At 41.5% G+C, this 19,955-nt stretch overlaps 1 protein-coding gene across 5 annotated transcripts in view; it reads right to left on the minus strand.

Moving 5' to 3' along the window:
- PDAP1 (PDGFA associated protein 1) overlaps nucleotides 1-19,955 on the minus strand; it is a 110,584-nt gene that overhangs the window by 568 nt on the left and 90,061 nt on the right. The window contains exons 6-7 of one of the 5 annotated variants that reach the window (XM_075829977.1): nucleotides 3,843-3,908; nucleotides 1,590-1,645 (exon numbers count right to left, since the gene is read on the minus strand). The exons of 2 other annotated variants lie outside the window; for them this stretch is intronic. In XM_075829977.1, the coding sequence (XP_075686092.1) occupies nucleotides 1,635-1,645; nucleotides 3,843-3,908 (77 nt within the window). In that variant the 3' untranslated portion in view covers nucleotides 1,590-1,634. The remainder of the gene's footprint in view (nucleotides 1-1,589; nucleotides 1,646-3,842; nucleotides 3,909-19,955) is intronic. 2 more of the 5 variants (XM_075829976.1, XM_075829981.1) reach the window with 2 other exon arrangements.

The raw sequence follows: 19,955 nt of genomic DNA on the forward strand, positions 1-19,955 counted from the left end.
GATGCTGGTGTGAATTTATGTACTTAATGTATTGTACCAGCTATATAAACAAAACAGCAGTACCTTCTTCTCAATCACTTTCAATGGTCTTTTTGAGCGAATGTTGAGAGCAAACCTGCTGAAAGCCGAAACCTGATAATGTAATTCCCTAGTATGCAACATAAACTTTATCAAAAATTTCTAATTGTAATTACCCAAATCACTCCAATTAAAGGAGGAACTGTCACATCCCCTGATTTGTCTATTTTAGTAAATACTTGTATTCCCCATAAAATATCAATTCTGGAACATATTTTCTTAGAACTCTGCATTGGCCATTTCTCAGTTATTCCTTCTAGAAACGTGAATTAATTAACAACTGGGTGTTACTATTCCCCTCGTCAATGGAGTGTGTTAGAGTTTCACTTTGTCAGAACCGATTGGACAGTGTCAGTCGGTGTAGGGACACACCCCCAACTGGTAACACCCAGTTGTCAATTTATTCATACATTTCTCAGAGGAATAACAGAGGAAAGGCACAACACATTGTTCTAAAAACTGATGCTCCAGAATTGTTATATCATGGGTAATAATAGGGCCGGTGTCAGCACCCGGCATACCCGGGCAAGTGCCGGGGCCCACTACACTTGGGGCGGCCCAGTCAACCAGCGGGTGCTGACGCTGCAGTCGTCACGGCATCACTGTCCATATATGGAGAGTGATGTAAGGAGGAGAGAAGGAGTCCCGGGCACAGCGCTAGGGACTCTGCTCCGGGACCCTGTCCCCGAGGAAGCCCCTGACATCACTGTCCATATACGAACAGTGTTGTCAGGAGTAGAGCAGTGTCCCAGGCAGTAGCGTAGCTATAGGGGTCACAACCGTGACCATGCCCCTAAGCATTGGGTTGGGTTTTCTGATTCATGCTCCAGCATTCACTGTGTCGCGAGCGGCTCGGTGCAGGCAGGCACGATGTAGTGACGTCATCGCGGCTGCCTGCGCCGAGTCACTCACAGCACAGTGCAGAGGAGCAGAAGGATCTCCTCCCCCTGTCGTGGGAATGGGGATGGGCAAGTTATTTTTCTATTAGGCACATACATATGGGGGCATTCTACTGGGTATAAGAGGGACTCATATGGTAGCTGCTGTGGGAGCATTATAATATATGGGGGACATTATACTGTATAGGTCCGCTAAAGGGGGCATTATACTGTATTGGGGGCATTATACTGTGTGGGGCAGCTATGGGGGGGATTTATACTGTGGGGGCATTCATGGGGTCTGTCAGGCAAGGCAGCAGGGCAAAGGCATGTGCAGGGTTCTGGTGGTGTTGGGGAGCCCAAGATGAATTCTTGCAGCAGGGCCCATAAGCCTTTAGCTACGCCCCTGGTCCCAGGCAGAGTGCTAGTAGCGCTCTGCCCGGGACTGTGGCTCTGAGGTTGTCCCTGACAACACTGTTCATATATCGACAGTCACGTCAGGGACTTCTCCTGAAGCGGAATCCCCAGAGCCGGCCCTGGGTAATACAATTATTTACTAAAACAGACATGTCAGGAGAGGTAACAGGTTCTCTTTAAAATAAAGGGAAAATGAAATCCCCCGAAGCTGCTTACCCCTGCACTGCCTGCAATCTGCGAACAGTCATCTCATTTTCCTCTTTACTGCCCCACTGTAACAACATAAAGATCAGTGCTGGTAGAACACCAAGAAGAAGGAGCCACAATCAAGCACTGTCCTTAAAGTGAACAATTGACGCATCTAATTGTAGTTCTAATTAGATGGCTCTGTCACCAGTTTATCGATTCCCTATATGCGAACTAATCTAATAGGCGCTTTGCTGCTGATAACTGTGTGACTGGTTTTAAAAAATGTTTATTATTTTAAAAGTTATGTGCATTTTTCTATATATGCTAACGTGGCTCTAATAGCCAAATAGGAGGTGACTCTCTTTTCACTCTGGGCGGTGTAATGTTTTCTGTATGACGCTGTCCAATCAGCTTACAGCTTCTCTCCCGTCCCTGGCAGCAACACAGTGTCATCATATAGTATACAGCTTCTATTCTCGACTGTGTATTCAACTGCCGATATCTCCGTTTTTTTCACAGCTAGAACTGCGATCCTGGTGTCATATGAAAGATTAGAAGTGATGCCCCTTCCCTCTAGACTGTCTCTCATACTGTGTGAAGCAGCTTCATGCTGATAGGACAGGTCAGAGGCTGTGAGGAAGCTCCACCTCATGAGAATCGCTGCGGTTACCTCTAACTTGTCTAATAAGGGCTCATTTACATATTTAGAAAAAAGCTCATAACTTTAAAAATAAAACGATTTGGGACACAATTTTCACTAGCATTACTAATGTGACAGTGCCTAGTAGATTAGCTCAGAGATTGTGCATTACTAAACTAGTGACAGAGCCTCTAAGAATGTAGAAGAGAAATAATGGGGGAGATGTATCAAAACTGGTGTAAAAGAGAAGTAGAGTAGTTGCCTACGGAAATCAATTAGATGCTTTCATTTTCCAAAGGACCTTTGAAAAATGAGAGGTTGAATCTAACTTGATACATCTCCCCTTAATGGTTTTTTTCTTTTTTAATAAACAGATTTTTATTGATCCAGTATACATCTAATCATTACATACAGCAATGAAACATTGCAAACAAAGCATTGGGATAAGGATCACATTTTTTTTTACAGAAAAACAAAAAAGAAACATACAAACAAACAAACAAAACTCCCGATCCAGACACGGCAAATTGACCACATATTCGACTAAGGTAATCATAAGAGTATGTCGAAGTAGAGAGTCAGTCCATTGATCCCATAAGGAAGTACGAGCGTAGGACCCTTGAATAGAGGCTAAAGCGCGTTCCATGACACAATTATTGTTAACATATAAAATCACTTATTTCCAGTATTTTGCAATCAATATTTTTGCAGACAGCAATACATGAAAAAGTTTTTTTTCTTTAAAAAAAACCAAAAACATTTTCTATCAAACACATTGAATATACAATGTACAAATAATATAAAGTTTACAGATAATGTGTCATTTTTATCCAAAACTTATTACATTTGTGAATCAACAACATATCTGAAGTACTCAAACAAGCCCCTTACATGACCCGTGTCTTAATTATGTATGTCCTTTTTTTTTTTTAAATATTGTAGCTATTTTTAAAAAATGTTCTGGAGGCGGCCTTACTGGAGACACAGACATCCTTCCTGTATGGACAGTGCAGCAGTATGTCTGCTTTATGGCAGCTGCAATGAATGAGAATCAGGTGACAGAGAAATGTCGGATTGTTATGTTATGGTTACTACAAAAATGCTATACTTCAGAAAGGCCAATTTTCATCAGCTAAAGGATGACCATAATGGTATAAACTGAGAAAATGTCCTCAAAAATAAAAGTACACAAACTAAATGGGACATATATAAAAGTTTCTTAAATCGGTCCTGTGAAAGATATATATACCTTATTTAGAAACAGGAGTAAACCGATGAAGTTAAATAAAACTAAGTGGGTTAAATCATCGAATCATACTAATATATATAAGTCAAGACGCGATGTCAACGACTCAAATATATGAACTGTGTTGTCAGCAGCAGAGCAGCGTCCCAGGCAGTGGCGTAGCTATAGGGGTCGCAACCGTGACTGGGCTCCTAAGCATTGGGTTGGGTTTTCTCATTGGCTGCAGTGGTCACATAGCGTAACCACGTCAGCCAATCAGTGGCAGGTTGAAGCAGACATACAGAGTGCTTACTGTAACTGCCGAGGCATGGCTTCTCAGCCGGCTTCATTTCCCTGCATGGACTATTCTAAAGGGAACCGGTCACCAGCATTTTCACCACTACACCCACATCACCTTCAGGTAGGGTAAGATATATCCGTTTTTGCGTTCCCTCTTTTGAACTAAAAATCGCCCGTTCACCTAAAAAAAAAAAAAAAAAAAAATTGCCTCCACAGTCATATGCAAATTAGCTGAGAACAGTCAAACACTGCCTGTTATCTGAAGAGTAGTCAGGCTGAGGTCACTTCAGAAGCCCCCATCTTTGGCTCTATAGAACCTAAATCCATGGTTCTGGTGTCGATTTAAAAATTAGAATCTCAAGCTTAGTAGTTCTAGGTGCCACAGCACCGGAAATGCTGGCACTTAAAGACATAGTTGGGAACGTGAGCTGCAGATACAGATCCCATACCCAACTATGTCTTTGACTACACATATCTCTGGATCTATACCACTTAGAACTGCGATTCTCTAGAGCTGATATTCTCATCTTTAAAACAACACCAGAACCATGGTTCTAGGTGATATATAGTCAAAGATGGGAGTATCTGAAGGGCACGAGGGCAGAAGTCATCTTTGACAATATAATCGACTACGGTATTTATTCAGTCAAAACGACATAACCCTTGCACAATGTAGACAAACGGAAACCATTTGCACTGGATCCGTCACCATCGAAATCAAATCAACCTATGGTTTCCATTTGTCTCATTCAGGGTTCCTTTCTCACGGGAAGCTCCGATGGAACCCTGTTGCAGATGTGAACGAAGCCTAAGTCTGTTGTCCTGTCTTTCTTTATAGTCTAATGTTATCTCTGTAACTTTTGTCAAACTCTTTGATCCTCATTAAGTTTTATGACCATCCAGACAAGCTAGTTTGTTCATCTCTGAATAGTATTTTCACCTCATGTGTCTAGTTTATTTGATTAACCACTTGGCGACACAGATGTGAACGCAGTCCATTTTTTCAAATCTGACATGTGTCACTTTATGTGGTAATAACTTTGCAATTGTTTTACTCATCCAAGCGATGAGATTAAATTTGTGAAAAACACCAAAATATAGAGAACATTTTCAAACAATAGCATTATTCTAAATTTGTATTTACGAAAATCTAAATTTTCTCTCATAAAATAAAGTTTTAGCTCAGATTTTTCATAAGGGATAAAAGCACCCCAACAATTGTAAAGAAATTTCTCCCGAGTACGACAATATCCCATATGTTCTCATTAAATACACTTTTGACAAACCGAAGAGATCAGACAGAAAGGAGCACCATTTGTCTTTTGGAGCTCAATTTTTGCTGTAATGGTTTTTGGGTGCCATGTAGAGCTGGGCAATTAATCCAAAAAATTAAACGAATTTCAATTCGGTTTCAATTGGATCTTCGTCTTCAGGACGCAGATACAGTTGAATCCAATGGTAGAGCAGGAGGCAGTAAGGTCACTGCTCCTCCATTCACTATGTATCGACAGAAGCTTAAAGCTTGGCGCAGACTGGCGAGGCAGTGACATCATCGTGCCTGTCTGCACTGAGCCACACAGACCGGAGGAGCAAAGAGATCTCCCCCAGTTGTAGTTTGGGGCAGCGATGGGAGGCATTACACCGTGTGGATGCAGCTATGGGGGCATTATTATGTGTGAGGGCAGCTATGGGGCAGTATACTGTGTGGGGGCAGTGTCAGGGGGTATATTATATACAGCAGTATACGGGAATAAATATTATTTCAATGGCGTAGCATGTAAATAGGGTGTGGCCTAAATAATCAGTCATTAATCGTAATCGAAGTTACATGTTCAATTAATAGTGATTTTAATTTAGGTCATAATCGCCCAGCCCTAGTGTCATGTCGCATTTGCATTGCCCACGAGGTACCAAAACAGTGGAGACACACGAAAAGTAACTCCATCTGAAAAACTACACCACTCAAGGAATTAATCTAGAGGTATAGTGAGCACTTTGACTCCACAGGTTTTTTTCTGAATTCATTTGAATTAGGCCGTGAAAGTGAAAAAATAAAATTTTCCCACTAAAATGTAGAATATGGTATTGGTATTTAGGCGCCATGTCGCATTTGAAGAACCCCTGAGGTATCAGTACAGTAAAAACCCGAGTCACAGAGAAGTGACTCAATTTTAGAAACTACACTCCTCAGGGCATTTATCTAGGGGTGTAGTGATATTTTGACCCCACAGGTGTTTCATAGATTTTATTAAAATTAGGCAGTCAAAATGAATAATATTTTTTCCGGAAAATATGTCGATTTAGCTCCAAATTTTTCCTTTTTACAAGGGGTAATAAGAGAAAAACACACCACAAAATATGTTACTCAATACCCTATAAGTACACTTGTATAAGCTGTTTGGGCACATGGCAGGGCTTGGAAAAGGAAGGAGGGTCATTTGGAGCTCAGATTTTGCTGGATTGCTGCTCGAGCGCCATGCCAAATTTGTAAAGCCCCTGAGGTACCAGAGTACAGTGGAAACCGCCGTGAAGTGACCCTATTTTAGAAACTACACCCCTCAAGGTGTGAAAGTGAGTAAAATGTGTTTATGTGACTCCATTTTGAAAGTTTGGTTATGTGACTTCATCTTGCATGGAGTATTCATCTTGTCTAAAAGATTCCATTTTGTGTTTGAAGAGTCATCGGTTTCTTTAAAATAAGTAAATCCATGCTGGTGGATTGTCTGAATAATTATGTTTTTATTATTCAGCTAATGTTATGATTCCTTGTTATGGAAAATATGGGAATACAGCTAGTTTACTTCAACGCGGGGTTGAGTATGACCCATCTTTTGTAGTTCTTACATGTGAGGGGCCTTTCTTGCTTGTGATTGGTACAGGACGTACATCACCTCAGCGTATGCTACTGGCTAAATCCGAGTCAACGTCACATTGTAAACGGTTGGCTGAAATCAAGCAACTCCTTTTTCGAAAGATCTTATAGTAATTTTTGTCAATAAAGCCAGAGAAGAATATTTGAGTAAGCAGGCATGGACTCTGTGTCTCTTACTACTCTTTCATATATCAATATAACCTATAATTTGGATCTGGATAAGTTTACTGAGAAGCTGTCAGTTGAAACAACTATCTAAAACTTCAATCAAATATATTGTAACCATGATGGTGTCAACAGTTTTTGGTGCTGAAACCCGGGAGATTAATCGTCTAATGGATGTCGCTGGGAGGTCGGGCAGTGGTACATCCGTGAAACAGTAAACCCGCGGTAGGTAAGAAGCTTATTCATGTATTGCTGCGACTTTGAATTAGCTGTCTAGATGTCACAATCTCCTGGACGCAGAAAAACTTAAACAGAGGTATGAGGTATGTTGAATACTTTTTGTGTGATAAACGATTGCAGATGCGTACGTCTATCTTGAGATAATGTTGAAGATGTGTAAATCAAACTTGTGCTGATAGAGAAACCTAAATTCAGAGGTCTGGTAGTGTGTCCATTACGTGTAGTCCAACTGTGTATGCGGTGAAGAAGCTGAAGAATGTGTAGAATAAACCCGAAATTAACAGAGCTGATGGATTTGTGTTGTATTGTTAGAAGTCCGTTGTAGATAATGTCCTTTATTATTTGGATGTTGTGTAAAACTGCCAAGGATAACGGGAAAGGTTATCCTGTTGCCCGTTTGTTCTGAGAAAGCAAAGTGTCAGGGACGCCTGACTCGGCGAGAGTCATAGACCACTGACTCAGAGGTAATACAAGCGTCCGTAGGTGACAGAGCTGAGAGTCACAGACCACTGACCCAGCAGCGATATAGACTGTCCGTATGTGACAGAGAGGTTGGATATTTGTAGGTAATATCCTGTAGGTAGTACCACGAGAACTCAGAGGGCAGAGTGACAGGGGGAACGCTGTGGTATACAGCCAAAGAAATCAAACATGGCAAGCAAGGACGCTATATCAAACTGTGAAATATTGTTTAAAAAAAGGCAGGCTGTGTGGATGTTGATAAAATGTTTGTTTGTGGAGATGAACAAGGGGTGGTGAATAATTGTGAGTTAACTGGGAAAGCAGATTGCGTAGCTTAAAGTGACAGAACAAGTGAATGCGGAGTGCTCCGTGCAAGGATTTGATGATAATAATGTGGATTATGTTTTAAAAAGACAAAAAGAGAGAGAAACGGCGCTCCTCTAAGGTGATAACGTATGAATAGAATAATTCAGTTATATACTGATGTGGTGGGGCTCACCTCATTAATTTGTGCAGTGTCGTTAGCACAACTTAACTTTGTAGTTTGTGAGGTGCTTGTACCCCTTCAGTCTTGTTCACACTGTGCTTGCCTCTGGAGCTAAACCGCGGCGAGTGGATCCATCTCAGGACGCCTCCTCTTAGTGGTATTTTTGAATGGAGAAATTTGGAAAAAAGATGCTCCTTGGAACGGGCGCTCAGATGTGAGTGGTTCACTGATTCCACGTAGTCATTGGTGTATAACACAGATTTTATTTCAGATGCAGATAAAAAAAAAATAATAATTACATAAATAATAAAAGACTGTCTTTTATCTGCATTTTTTTTCCAAATTTCTCTATTCAATAATGTGGATAGGAAAGGGGGGTGTGATGTAATATGTGTGCCGTGTAGAGTCTGAAAAGCAGACTGGTACAGGATTATTAATTGAGCAGGTATTGCATGGCTGACTGATGGATGAGACCAGTGGTCACAGTATAGCATTGATTTTAGATCTATATTGCATGCTCTCATTTCTAACAGCGGCATTGTGTAAATTTGTGCATTAAATTTAAAGAGGCTCTGTCACCAGATTTTGCAACCCCTATCTGCTATTGCAGCAGATAGGCGCTGCAATGTAGATTACAGTAACGTTTTTATTTTAAAAAAACTAGCATTTTTGGCCAAGTTATGACCATTTTCGTATTTATGCAAATGAGGCTTGCAAAAGTACAACTGGGCGTGTTGAAAAGTAAAAGTACAACTGGGCGTGTATTATGTGCGTACATCGGGGCGTGTTTACTACTTTTACTAGCTGGGCGTTGTGTATAGAAGTATCATCCACTTCTCTTCACAACGCCCAGCTTCTGGCAGTGCAGACACAGCCGTGTTCTCCAGAGATCACGCTGTGTCGTCACTCACAGGTCCTGCATCGTGTCAGACGAGCGAGGACACATCGGCACCAGAGGCTACAGATGATTCTGCAGCAGCATCGGCGTTTGCAGGTAAGTCGATGTAGCTACTTACCTGCAAATGCTGATGCTGCTGCAGAATCAACTGTAGCCTCTGGTGCCGACACGATGCAGGACCTGTGAGTGACGTCACAGATCTGCACTGCCAGAAGCTGGGCGTTCTGAAGAGAAGTGGATGATACTTCTCATCAGAACGCCCAGCTAGTAAAAGTAGTAAACACGCCCCGATGTACGCACATAATACACGCCCAGTTGTACTTTTGCAAGCCTCATTTGCATAAATACGAAAATGGTCATAACTTGGCCAAAAATGCTCGTTTTTTAAAAATAAAAACGTTACTGTAATCTACATTGCAGTGCCTATCTGCTGCAATAGCAGAAAGGGGTTGCAAAATCTGGTGACAGAGCCTCTTTAAATACAAGGTGTAAATGTGTCTGGCTTTTTGGCGTGCCTTGTGTGTGGGGTTAAATAATTAGAGTTAACTGTGTAAAGTCAGATATTAGAGTTATAAATGTAGTCAGGAGTTTTCACTTCTTCCAGCAAAGCATGTGTCTGAAGAAAGGGGGGGGGGGGGGTTGTGTGAGTAACAATACAGGGGGAGGCAGCAGCTGATTACAGTGTCTGATAGAATGTGACCACTGACAGTCTTATAGAACACAGGGAGAGAGTAAAATATTACAGTAAGCTCCTTCACCAGGTGTGGCGCTGTACTAGAATCACTACGTATGAAGTCTCCTTCTTTGAATTTTCACGTGTTATTCCAGCTACATTGCTTCCGCTGGTCCCAAAAGTAAGAGAATTAAAATACAGATATTAAAACATCCTATGATTGTTTAGAAAGCAATAAAAGCATGAGATACACGGGGGCTTGAAAAACGTATGTACTGTAACACATGGCTTGTTGCCTTTCAGTGGTTGGCTTGGCAGATACTTTGCACTCGGTTTCAGTAGATAAAGAATTAGGCTAAGTGCACACTTCAGTCTTTTTCTTCAGAGTGCTAGCCGTTTTTCTGCCGGCTAGCACCCTGACCAATTCATTTCAATGGGGACATGCACACTTTTTTTTACTGTCCCGTTGCTCCGTCCTGACAAACGTAGAGAATGTCCTACTTTGGTCCGAGATTTGGGGACCGTGAGTCCCATGCAAGTCAATGGGGCCGTCAAAAAAACTGAAGGCATGTCTTGGTGACTAGTCCCTCTTCTTCCTCCAGTCCAACCTTCCCGTATGACGTGGCAGCCTGTGATTGGCTGCAGAGGCGGTCACGTGGAATGAAGCGTCATCCCTGGAGGCCGGCCTTCTGACGTCATCCAGACTTGCGTGACCGCCACTACAGCCTGTGATTGGCTGTAGCGGTGACATGGGATGAAACGTCATCCCAGTAGGCCGGACAAGAGGGAAAACGCAGGGAGTTCTGGTTAAGTATGAACTGATTTTTTTATTTTTTATTTTATAAATTGTATTTTGCGAGCGCCGAGCATGGTCATTCTTCAGCACTAGTCACTGTCCAGGGTGCTGAAAGAGTTACCGCTGATCAGTGCAGCCCATTAACTCTTTCGGCACCCTGAACAGTGACTAGCGCTGAACAACCCTGCTCTTTCAGCACCCTGGACAGTACCATGCTCGGCGCTCGGAAACAGAAACCCGGAGTGCACACGGAAATCACACGCCCGCTAAAACGGGTTCACGGACCAGTCAAAAACGGCCGTGAAGACTGTGATGGAAGTGTGCAGGAGGCCTTACAGTTGTTTCTTTTGCTTTTACACATGCAGGCAAGCAATACAGTATGCTGCAGTATTGAAAGGCTGCACCCCGGCCACTGAAGGAACCCGGTTATTGCAGTATATTGATGACATACTTCTGGGCTGTGAGTAAGACACTCTAAATGTCATTTTGAAAACGTACGTTGTTTTTGGCAGCAAGCGGCTGCGAGGTATCTACAGAGAATATGCAAATTTTGTCAGGACAAAGTCACTGTTCTAGGCCATTGTACATTACAGGAGGCCAAACATTTGTCCCCAGATAAAGTGCCCAACCTCACTATGTTGAGATATGCAGTTTTGAACTCTGTACAATACTTCCACAGGGACCAAGTGGGAGGAGTAGTGATGAGACTGATCAGTTACATATTAGTGAGACACCACGCAATTGTGTTGAATTAATGAGACAGAGCTAGGTTTATAAAATGTGTATGGGACTCCCGCAAGTAACCCAGATTGAGGTTTTTTTGTAGAAAACTGTGCACGAGGTAAATTACCCAGAGACCTCTCACACCTTCTTGTTCTGCTCAAGAAGCGGAGTTGGAGGCACTCGTTGAGGTTTGCAACCAGGCAAAAGGTAAGACGGCTGACATTTACACTGACTCAAGGTACGTTTTTGGCATCACCAACAATTATGGGCCCATTGGTAGTAGGAACTTTGTTGGATCATCGGGTAAGCCAATTGAGAGCACAAGAGATGATACCAGGCAAGGAGAGTATGTGCAGCCAGGTATCAGCAAATTGCTTGCCCCTGGATTCAATAATGCCGCACTAGGTTTTTAGTAGCCTGCATGATATGCGCACAGCATGATATGCGCACAGCATGACATAGGTAAAACAGCAAAAGGTATCTATGAAAAGTGCACCCCGGCGAGATTACCCGTTCCAGCGACTGCTGGATATACTACTATGTGTCCCCAGATAAAGTGCCTGGGGAAAAATAGTAGTGAATGAGGTAGGTGTGTATCAATATGTGCTCGTACGCATAGACCCGTTCTCAGGGTGGCCTGAAGTCTTCCCCACTGCAAAGAAAACGGGCAAGAAAATTCTCAGTGAAGTTGTGTGAAAGCGACAGGGGAACAGTTTTTACCCCAAGTATTGTACTGGTGTTTGCACAATGGCCAAGATATTAGCCATTAGTATAATAAATACTGAGGTTAAGTTTCATGTAAAATTCTGGATCATCGTGCCTTAGAATTGGACTATTGGAGGCATGTATCAGATAAAAGGTGTAGCAGTGTGTTATAACTATGTAAATGATAACTTCTCAGTGGAAGTAGATTCCCATTTGAAACCATTTTTTTGTTGAGAGGAAAATTTTAGAAAACAAAATTCAGATCAGAAACTATACCTGAATCTGGTCTGTGTGTGCACATTATTTAGTTTTGTTTAGGACTGAACAAGCTGTTTGATAAGAACAGTTTGTGAAATATATAAAATAATATAAAAAAAATAATAAAATAATCAGTTTGCATGTATCACTTTTAGTATACTGCCCAATGTGTATGTTTAACGTAAAGATGTCATTGTTAATGTTTTTCTTCAATTGAATTACCTTATTAAAATAAATTATTGATTATGCGGTAAAAATATTGTTCTCCACAGGAAGTGTCCAACTGGGAGCAGAAGGCGTGAAAACCAGATTCTAATGGAATGTGGACGGATAAGGAAGGTAAACCGGTAGCACTCTTGATGGCAGTTTTATTGATGGTGTGTGGCCTCACATATGCCTCCAAGACTGAATGGATCGATTTGGTAAGATCTAATTAGTATGTCCTAGGTTTTACAGTTGTTGCTGCTAAATTCTTTTAGAGCTGTGTGAGACCGGTTGGCAGACCGGTGCCAACCTTACCAACACACCTATCTGCCACGGAGCGACCTTCCAGGGAATAAAGATTATTTTTATTAATGTGTATAAGGGTATCTGTGAATATTTCTGTGGGTAGGAGCTGTCACAGGTAATCAGCTCAGATCAAAGTACAAATCCCATTTTAAAGTGTTACACCAAGTGCAAAATAAAATGTACACAGTAGCTGCACATTTTCTAAATGCCCTGGACAGTGGGAAAAAGATAAGGTTTTTTTTTTTTATTTTATTTTTTTTATATATAAAAGGTGTTTGTTTGATTTAATGGCTTGTCCCTTTTATTGTATGTATTTAGAACAATTTTTATAGAGTATGTAGATGTTATCACCTGATGAGTATTTATATTAACAATTGACAAAGGTTTGGTCCCCCAGCAAGTGCCAGCAAACTTACACCAAAGACTTTAAAATGATCAACTTCATCACTGAGATGAGGCAGGCACAGCCTGAGAGCATACAACGTGCTTGTCATGAACTGAAGACAGTTCATGACAATTCTAAGCAGCCGTGCAGACAAGCAACATCCCGGAGGAAGTGGATTTCGATGTGGACGGTTTGTAGCAGTCATAATAAAACTCCACTAATCCGCTTCAAGGTAACTCACCCCAGGCTCACAGCGTGAGGTGCTGTGTACAGCCCAGTGATGTACACTAACGAAACAGTGTCTGACAGATGAGAAGGACCATACAAAGTCCTGCTGACATCAGCAATAGTCAAGGTAAAGCAAAGGCCAAAGACCTGCATGAACCAATCAGCAGCATCTAAGTGTTCACAGCGGAGGTGGGTAATAGTGACTAGGAGGTGGGTAATAATAAGTCCCCCACTGGACAACACTGTATAGTCTGACACCACAACGGTGTGGGTTACCTGAAGGGTGAGTCAGTGAAGTGAAGAAGACAGAAGAGGAGGACAATGTACAGGACTTGTCAATACATTAATGGAACACAGACCTGAAGGGAAAATACGGAGATTCGTGTAAGCATGAGATTGGTGATAGCATGAGATTGGTGATAGCATTTTTTTATTAGTTGAGGCCCCATTGTTTATATTATTTGAGTTTTATAATTATAATGTATGTAAATATGCCACAGTATTGCAAATTACAACTTAAGGTGTTTTATTATGTGGAGTTATGAGGTGAAGGTCTCTGGTTGTTGTTACTCATAAGTAAGAAGTACATGGCAGCAATGAGTACCCTGAAGTTATGTTATGTGGACATTACTCATGGGTATCTTTAGGTTTGAAAAAAATGCTGCCCACAACCTGTTGTATCCATAGTGGTAAAAGTTCTGTTAATAAAAACAGAGTATATAGTCATATGTGATGCAGTGTTGAAGATGATTGGAATCTGGAATGGCCAGATTGGTTGTCATGGCTAAACCACTCTAACTGGTTTAAGGGTATTGTGGGTGCATGATGGGTTTGCTCCAGAGTGTCCTGCAGGTTGTTTTATTATGTATTGCTTTATATTTGCTTCTGCGCCTCATATTCCGAGGCCTGTCAAAACTTGGCGAAAGCTGAAAGGATTACGCACCTTCCTAGATCCTTTGATCAGGCGTACCCCATGAATGAAATGGGTATGGGGGAATTTTGTGGACATGCCCAGGGGATGAGGTGAAAAGGTTATGGAAGTCCTTAAGGGGGGATAAGCCCTCCTTTAAGTACCTGGCTTGGATACAAAATGTCCTCAAGTAAACAAAAGGTGGGAAATGTGCAAGTGAGTAAAATGTGTTTGTGAGACTCCATTTTGAAAGCTTGGTTATTTGATTCCATCTTGCATGGAGTATCCATCTGGTCTTAAAAAATCCATTGTGTTTGAAGAGTCATCGGTTTCTTTAAAAGAAGTAAATCCATGCTGTTGGATTGTCTGAATAATTATGTTTTTATTTCTTAGGGCCGGTTCACATCAGCGTTCGCTTTCCGTTCAGGGGTTCCGTCTGAGGCTTCCGTCGGGTGAACCCCTCAACGGAAAGTCAAACTGAAACCTTAGCTTCCGTTTGCATCACCATTGATATCAATGGTGACGGAAACCTTGCTAATGGTTTCCGTTTGTCACCATTCCGGCAGGTTTGTTTTTTGGACGGAATCAATAGCGCAATCGACTGCCAGGGGGCAGTGATGAAGAAATTAATATATTACAATCAAGGAATCTGAATATGAAGAGAGGTTATAAGACAAAAGCAAGGTTGCGATAGAGGGAGCGAAGAGAATGCTTAAAATAAGGAAGAAGATACGGTTAAAGCGATTTAATGTATGTTGAGATTTATGGAAACAAAGATATGTATACAACTTTTAGCTATCCAAGCGATTCTGAGCTTGTTTTCTCGTGACATATTGGACTTTATGTTCCTGTTAAAATTTGCTCGGTACATTTAGTATTGAATTGTGAAAAACACCAACATTTTGTGAAAAATTGCAAAAATAAGCATTTTCCTAAATTTAAATGTATCGGCTTGTAAGTTCGGCAGTTATACCACACAAAATTGTTGCTAATTCACATCCCTGATATGTCTACTTTAGATTGGCATTGTTTTTTGAACAGCCTTTTATTTTTCTAGGACATTACAAGACTTAGAACTTTAGCAGTAATTTCTCGCATTTTCAAGAGGCTATTTTTTCAGGGACTAGTTCAGTTGTGAAGCGGCTTTTAGGGCCCTATATATTAGAAACCCCCAAAAAGTCACCCCATTTTAAAAACTTCACCCCTCAAAGTATTCAAAACAGCATTTAGAAAGTTGCTCTTGTGCTTCTGAGGCCGGTGCTTCAGTCCATTACCACACTAGAGCCACATGTGGGATATTGCTAAAAACTGAAGAATCTGGGCAATAAATATTGAGTTGTGTTTCTCTGGTAAAACCTTCTGTGTTACAGATTTTTTTTTATTACAAATACATTTCGGCAAAAAAAATGAAATTTGTAAATTTCACCTCTAGTTTGCTTTAATTCCTGTGAGACGCCTAAATGGTTAAAACACTTTCTGAATGCTGTTTTGAATACTTTGAGGGGTGCAGTTTTTAAAATGGGGTGATTTATGGGGTCTATCTAATACATAAGGCCCTCAAAGCCACTTCAGAACTGAACGGGTCCTTGAAAAATAGCCTTTTGAAATTTTCTTGAAAATGTTGCTAAAATTCTAAGCCTTGAAAAATTAAATAATGTTCAAAAAACGATGCAAATATAAAGTAGACATATGGGCGATGTTAAATAGCAACAATTTTGTGTGGTATTACTATCTGTTTTACAAGTAGACACATTTAAAATTAGAAAAATCATAATTTTTGCAAATTTTCTTTCAATTTTAGCGTTTTTCACAAATAAGCACTGAATTTATTAACCACATTTTTCCACTCATATAAAGTACAATATGTCACGAGAAAACAATCTCAGAATTGCTTGGATAGCCAAAAGCATTCCAGAGTTATTACCACATAAAATGACATGTCAGATTTGAAAAAAATAGGACTGGTCCTCAAGGGCCAAAATGACCTTGGTCCTGAAAGGGTTAAGTGCCAAAACAGCGGAAGTCCCCCAAAAGTGACTCCATTTGTAAAACTACACCCCTCAAGGAAATTATCTAGGGGTATAGTGAGCATTTTGAACCTGGAATGGCTGGTTCAAAAGAATGTACTTTCATTTTCACGCCCTACTTTCAATAATTTCTGCAATATGTTCAGCCATTGAATTAGCCTTTGTCCTGCTTTGACTAACAGAGGGAGACAGGAGATACTACCTGTGATCTCCTGCCTCCATACTCTGCGGACGGGGGGAGGCGGAGAGGGAGTTGGGCGGTTGTCCTGCGATGCACTTGTGCACCGCAGGACACTCCCACTGAATTGAACTTCCCTCGCGTGTGGGCGTTCTCGCACTCATAAGTTGGCCGGTGATCTGATATCACCGCGACGACCCATGTTGCGACAACCCGCGTTAGCTGCGGGAAAGCGCCACTCGCCCACATTAACGAGCGTACCGGCAGGGCTTAAATAGCCCTGAGTCGGTACGCTCATGGGTGGATCCTGCCTCTCTCACCACTCCAACAACGAGAGCTGGGACCTGCCCTCACCACTCCACAAACGCCGGCTCACCTGTCCTGCCTCCTGCCCCGCAGACCTCTGGTCTTCTTCCTGCTCCTGTCTCCGGCTCCTACACGCTAAGTATCAAGTGTAGCCACAGCTACACTTAACCCTTTCTCTCTGCCGGTCTCCTCTTTCTAACCCTTACCTTTCCCGGTTTTAACCCTTACCTTTCCCCCACAACCCTTACCTTCCCTTATACAATGAGCATTGTCCATTGTTAACCCTTTATACCTGCACATCCTGATCCCCCTGGTCCCCTGGTTAACCCTCACATTACTTGCACATTCCCATATCCCTAGTGAACTCTTTTTCCACCTGCCTGTAATCCACATCTATTATATCCGAGTCAACTCTATCCCACCTGCCTGTAATCGCTTGGTAACCCTTTAACTACCTGCACATTCCCTGGTTAACCCTTTATCCCTTGTTAACCCTTAGTGTACAGGGACAATTATATTTAAGAGGGAGTGGGACAGAAATAGTGAGCGTGTATGTATTGAAACGTATATATGTATGTTTAGGTACATGGGTGGTGGCATAGATTAGGATTGTGATAACTTGTTTATACTGTACCAAATGTAGTGTCCGTGTATTCAATACATATTAACTTGTTATGCATATTGGGATACACAGATACTATACTGTGATTTACCGTGTCTGGTGTATTTTATCTAAGTATTATTTACGGTGTGTATTAATAAATATTACCTTTATTTCTACTATACAGTCGTATCCACTTAGTAGCAAAGCAATTAGATTGACGTTAATATAAGAAAAAGGTAGGGGAACTAGGTATAGCCCTAGTGACCCTGATATAAAGTAAGTAGTAGTGGGCGTCACTAGCCAGTGAACTCCGCTATTACACCACCCCCTTTTACAAATAGTAAACCTGCCACTGAAAAAATATTGGGGATATTAGTGGACAGTAAACTTAAATTTAGTAACCAGTGCCAGGCAGCTGTTGCCATGGCACATAATATCTTGGGATGCATCAAAAGAGGCAAAAAAAATTATGACAAGAATATACTTTTGCCTCTATATAAAATCACTAGTCGGGCCACATATGGAATATTGTGTACACTTTTGGGTAAGTGTGTATAAAAAGGACATAGCTGAACTAGAGCGGCCGCAAAGTTGGGCGACCAATGGGAATGGCTAGATTGCAGTACCAAGATCGATCAAACATGGGGTTATCCTGTCTAGAAAAAAAGACGGCTTAGGGGTGATCTAATAACAATGTACAAATATATGAATGATGAATGGAGAGTACAGAGATCTTTCTAATGTTATTCTTTACACCTACAGTGAAGGAAATAAGTATTTGATCCCTTGCTGATTTTGTAAGTTTTCCCACTGTCAAAGTCATGAACAGTCTAGAATTTTTAGGCTAGGTTAATTTTACCAGTGAGAGATAGATTATATAAAAAAAAACAGAAAATCAGTCAAAATTCTATATATTTATTTGCATTGTGCACAGAGAAATAAGTATTTGATCCCCTACCAACCATTAAGAGTTCAGCCTCCTCCAGACCAGTTACACGCTCCAAATCAACTTGGTGCCTGCATTAAAGACAGCTGTCTTAAATGGTCACCTGTATAAAAGACTCCTGTCCACAGACTCAATTAATCAGTCTGACTCTAACCTCTACAACATGGGCAAGACCAAAGAGCTTTCTAAGGATGTCAGGGACAAGATCATAGACCTGCACAAGGCACTGGGTGAGAAGGAGACAACTGTTGGTGCAATAGTAAGAAAATGGAAGACATACAAAATGACTGTCAATCGACATCGATCTGGGGCTCCATGCAAAATCTCACCTCGTGGGGTATCCTTGATCCTGAGGAAGGTGAGAGCTCAGCCGAAAACTACACGGGGGAACTTGTTAATGATCTCAAGGCAGCTGGGACCACAGTCACCAAGAAAACCATTGGTAACACATTACGCCGTAATGGATTAAAATCCTGCAGTGCCCGCAAGGTCCCCCTGCTCAGGAAGGCACATGTACAGGCCTGTCTGAAGTTTGCAAATGAATATCTGGATGATTCGGAGAGTGATTGGGAGAAGGTGCTGTGGTCAGATGAGACTAAAATTGAGCTCTTTGGCATTAACTCAACTCGCCGTGTTTGGAGGAAGAGAAATGCTGCCTATGACCCAAAGAACACTATCAAGCATGGAGGTGGAAACATTATGTTTTGGGGGTGTTTCTCTGCTAAGGGCACAGGACTACTTCACCGCATCAATGGGAGAATGGATGGAGCCATGTACCGTCAAATCCTGAGTGACAACCTCCTTCCCTCCACCAGGACATTAAAAATGGCTCATGGCTGGGTCTTCCAGCACGACAATGACCCGAAACATTCAGCCAAGGCAACAAAGGAGTGGCTCAAAAAGAAGCACATTAAGTTCATCCCATCGAAAACTTATGGAGGGAGCTGAAGATCCGAGTTGCCAAGCGACAGCCTCAAAATCTTAATGATTTACAGATGATCTGCAAAGAGGAGTGGGCCAAAATTCCATCTAACATGTGTGCAAACCTCATCATCAACTACAAAAAACGTCTGACTGCTGTGCTTGCCAACAAGGGTTTTGCCACCAAGTATTAAGTCTTGTTTGCCAAAGGGATCAAATACTTATTTCTCTGTGCACAATGCAAATAAATATATATAATTTTGACTATGTGATTTTCTGTTTTTATTTTATATAATCTATCTCTCACTGGTAAATTTAACCTAGCCTAAAAATTCTAGACTGTTCATGTCTTTGACAGTGGGCAAACTTACAAAATCAGCAAGGGATCAAATACTTATTTCCTTCACTGTAGGCCGATAATGACAAAAGGACATCCTCTACAAATAGAGGAAAGAAGGTTTCAATATAATCATAGATAGGGATTCTTTACTGTAAGGGCAGCGAGACTATGGAACGCTTTGCCACAGGATGTTGTGATGTTTGGTTCATTGAGAAAGTTCAAGGAGGGTCAGGGCGCCTTTCTTGAAAAATCTAATATTAGAAGTTAGGAGTACTAGATTCTGGAGATGGTATTTTGATCCAGGAATTTATTCTGACTGCCATATCTGGAGTCAGGGATGAATATTACCCCTAAGGAGGCAATTGGCATCAACCTCATAGGGATTTTGCGTTCCTCTGGATCAACACAGTAGTATTATAAGTTGGACTTGATGGACCAGTGCCTTTTTCAACCTTATTAACTATGTAAAGTGATTGAATACAGCCCCCTCTCCTAGAGACCAGAGAGGTGCATACAGAGCCTTATCTCCGTGTGTAGTTGCAACGCACACCCGTGTCCTGTACCTTCCTCTGCGGCTTTTCCTCCCACGAGCCG

Source organism: Rhinoderma darwinii, chromosome 6 (assembly GCF_050947455.1).
Source record: "Rhinoderma darwinii isolate aRhiDar2 chromosome 6, aRhiDar2.hap1, whole genome shotgun sequence".
Classification (NCBI taxonomy): domain Eukaryota; kingdom Metazoa; phylum Chordata; class Amphibia; order Anura; family Rhinodermatidae; genus Rhinoderma; species Rhinoderma darwinii.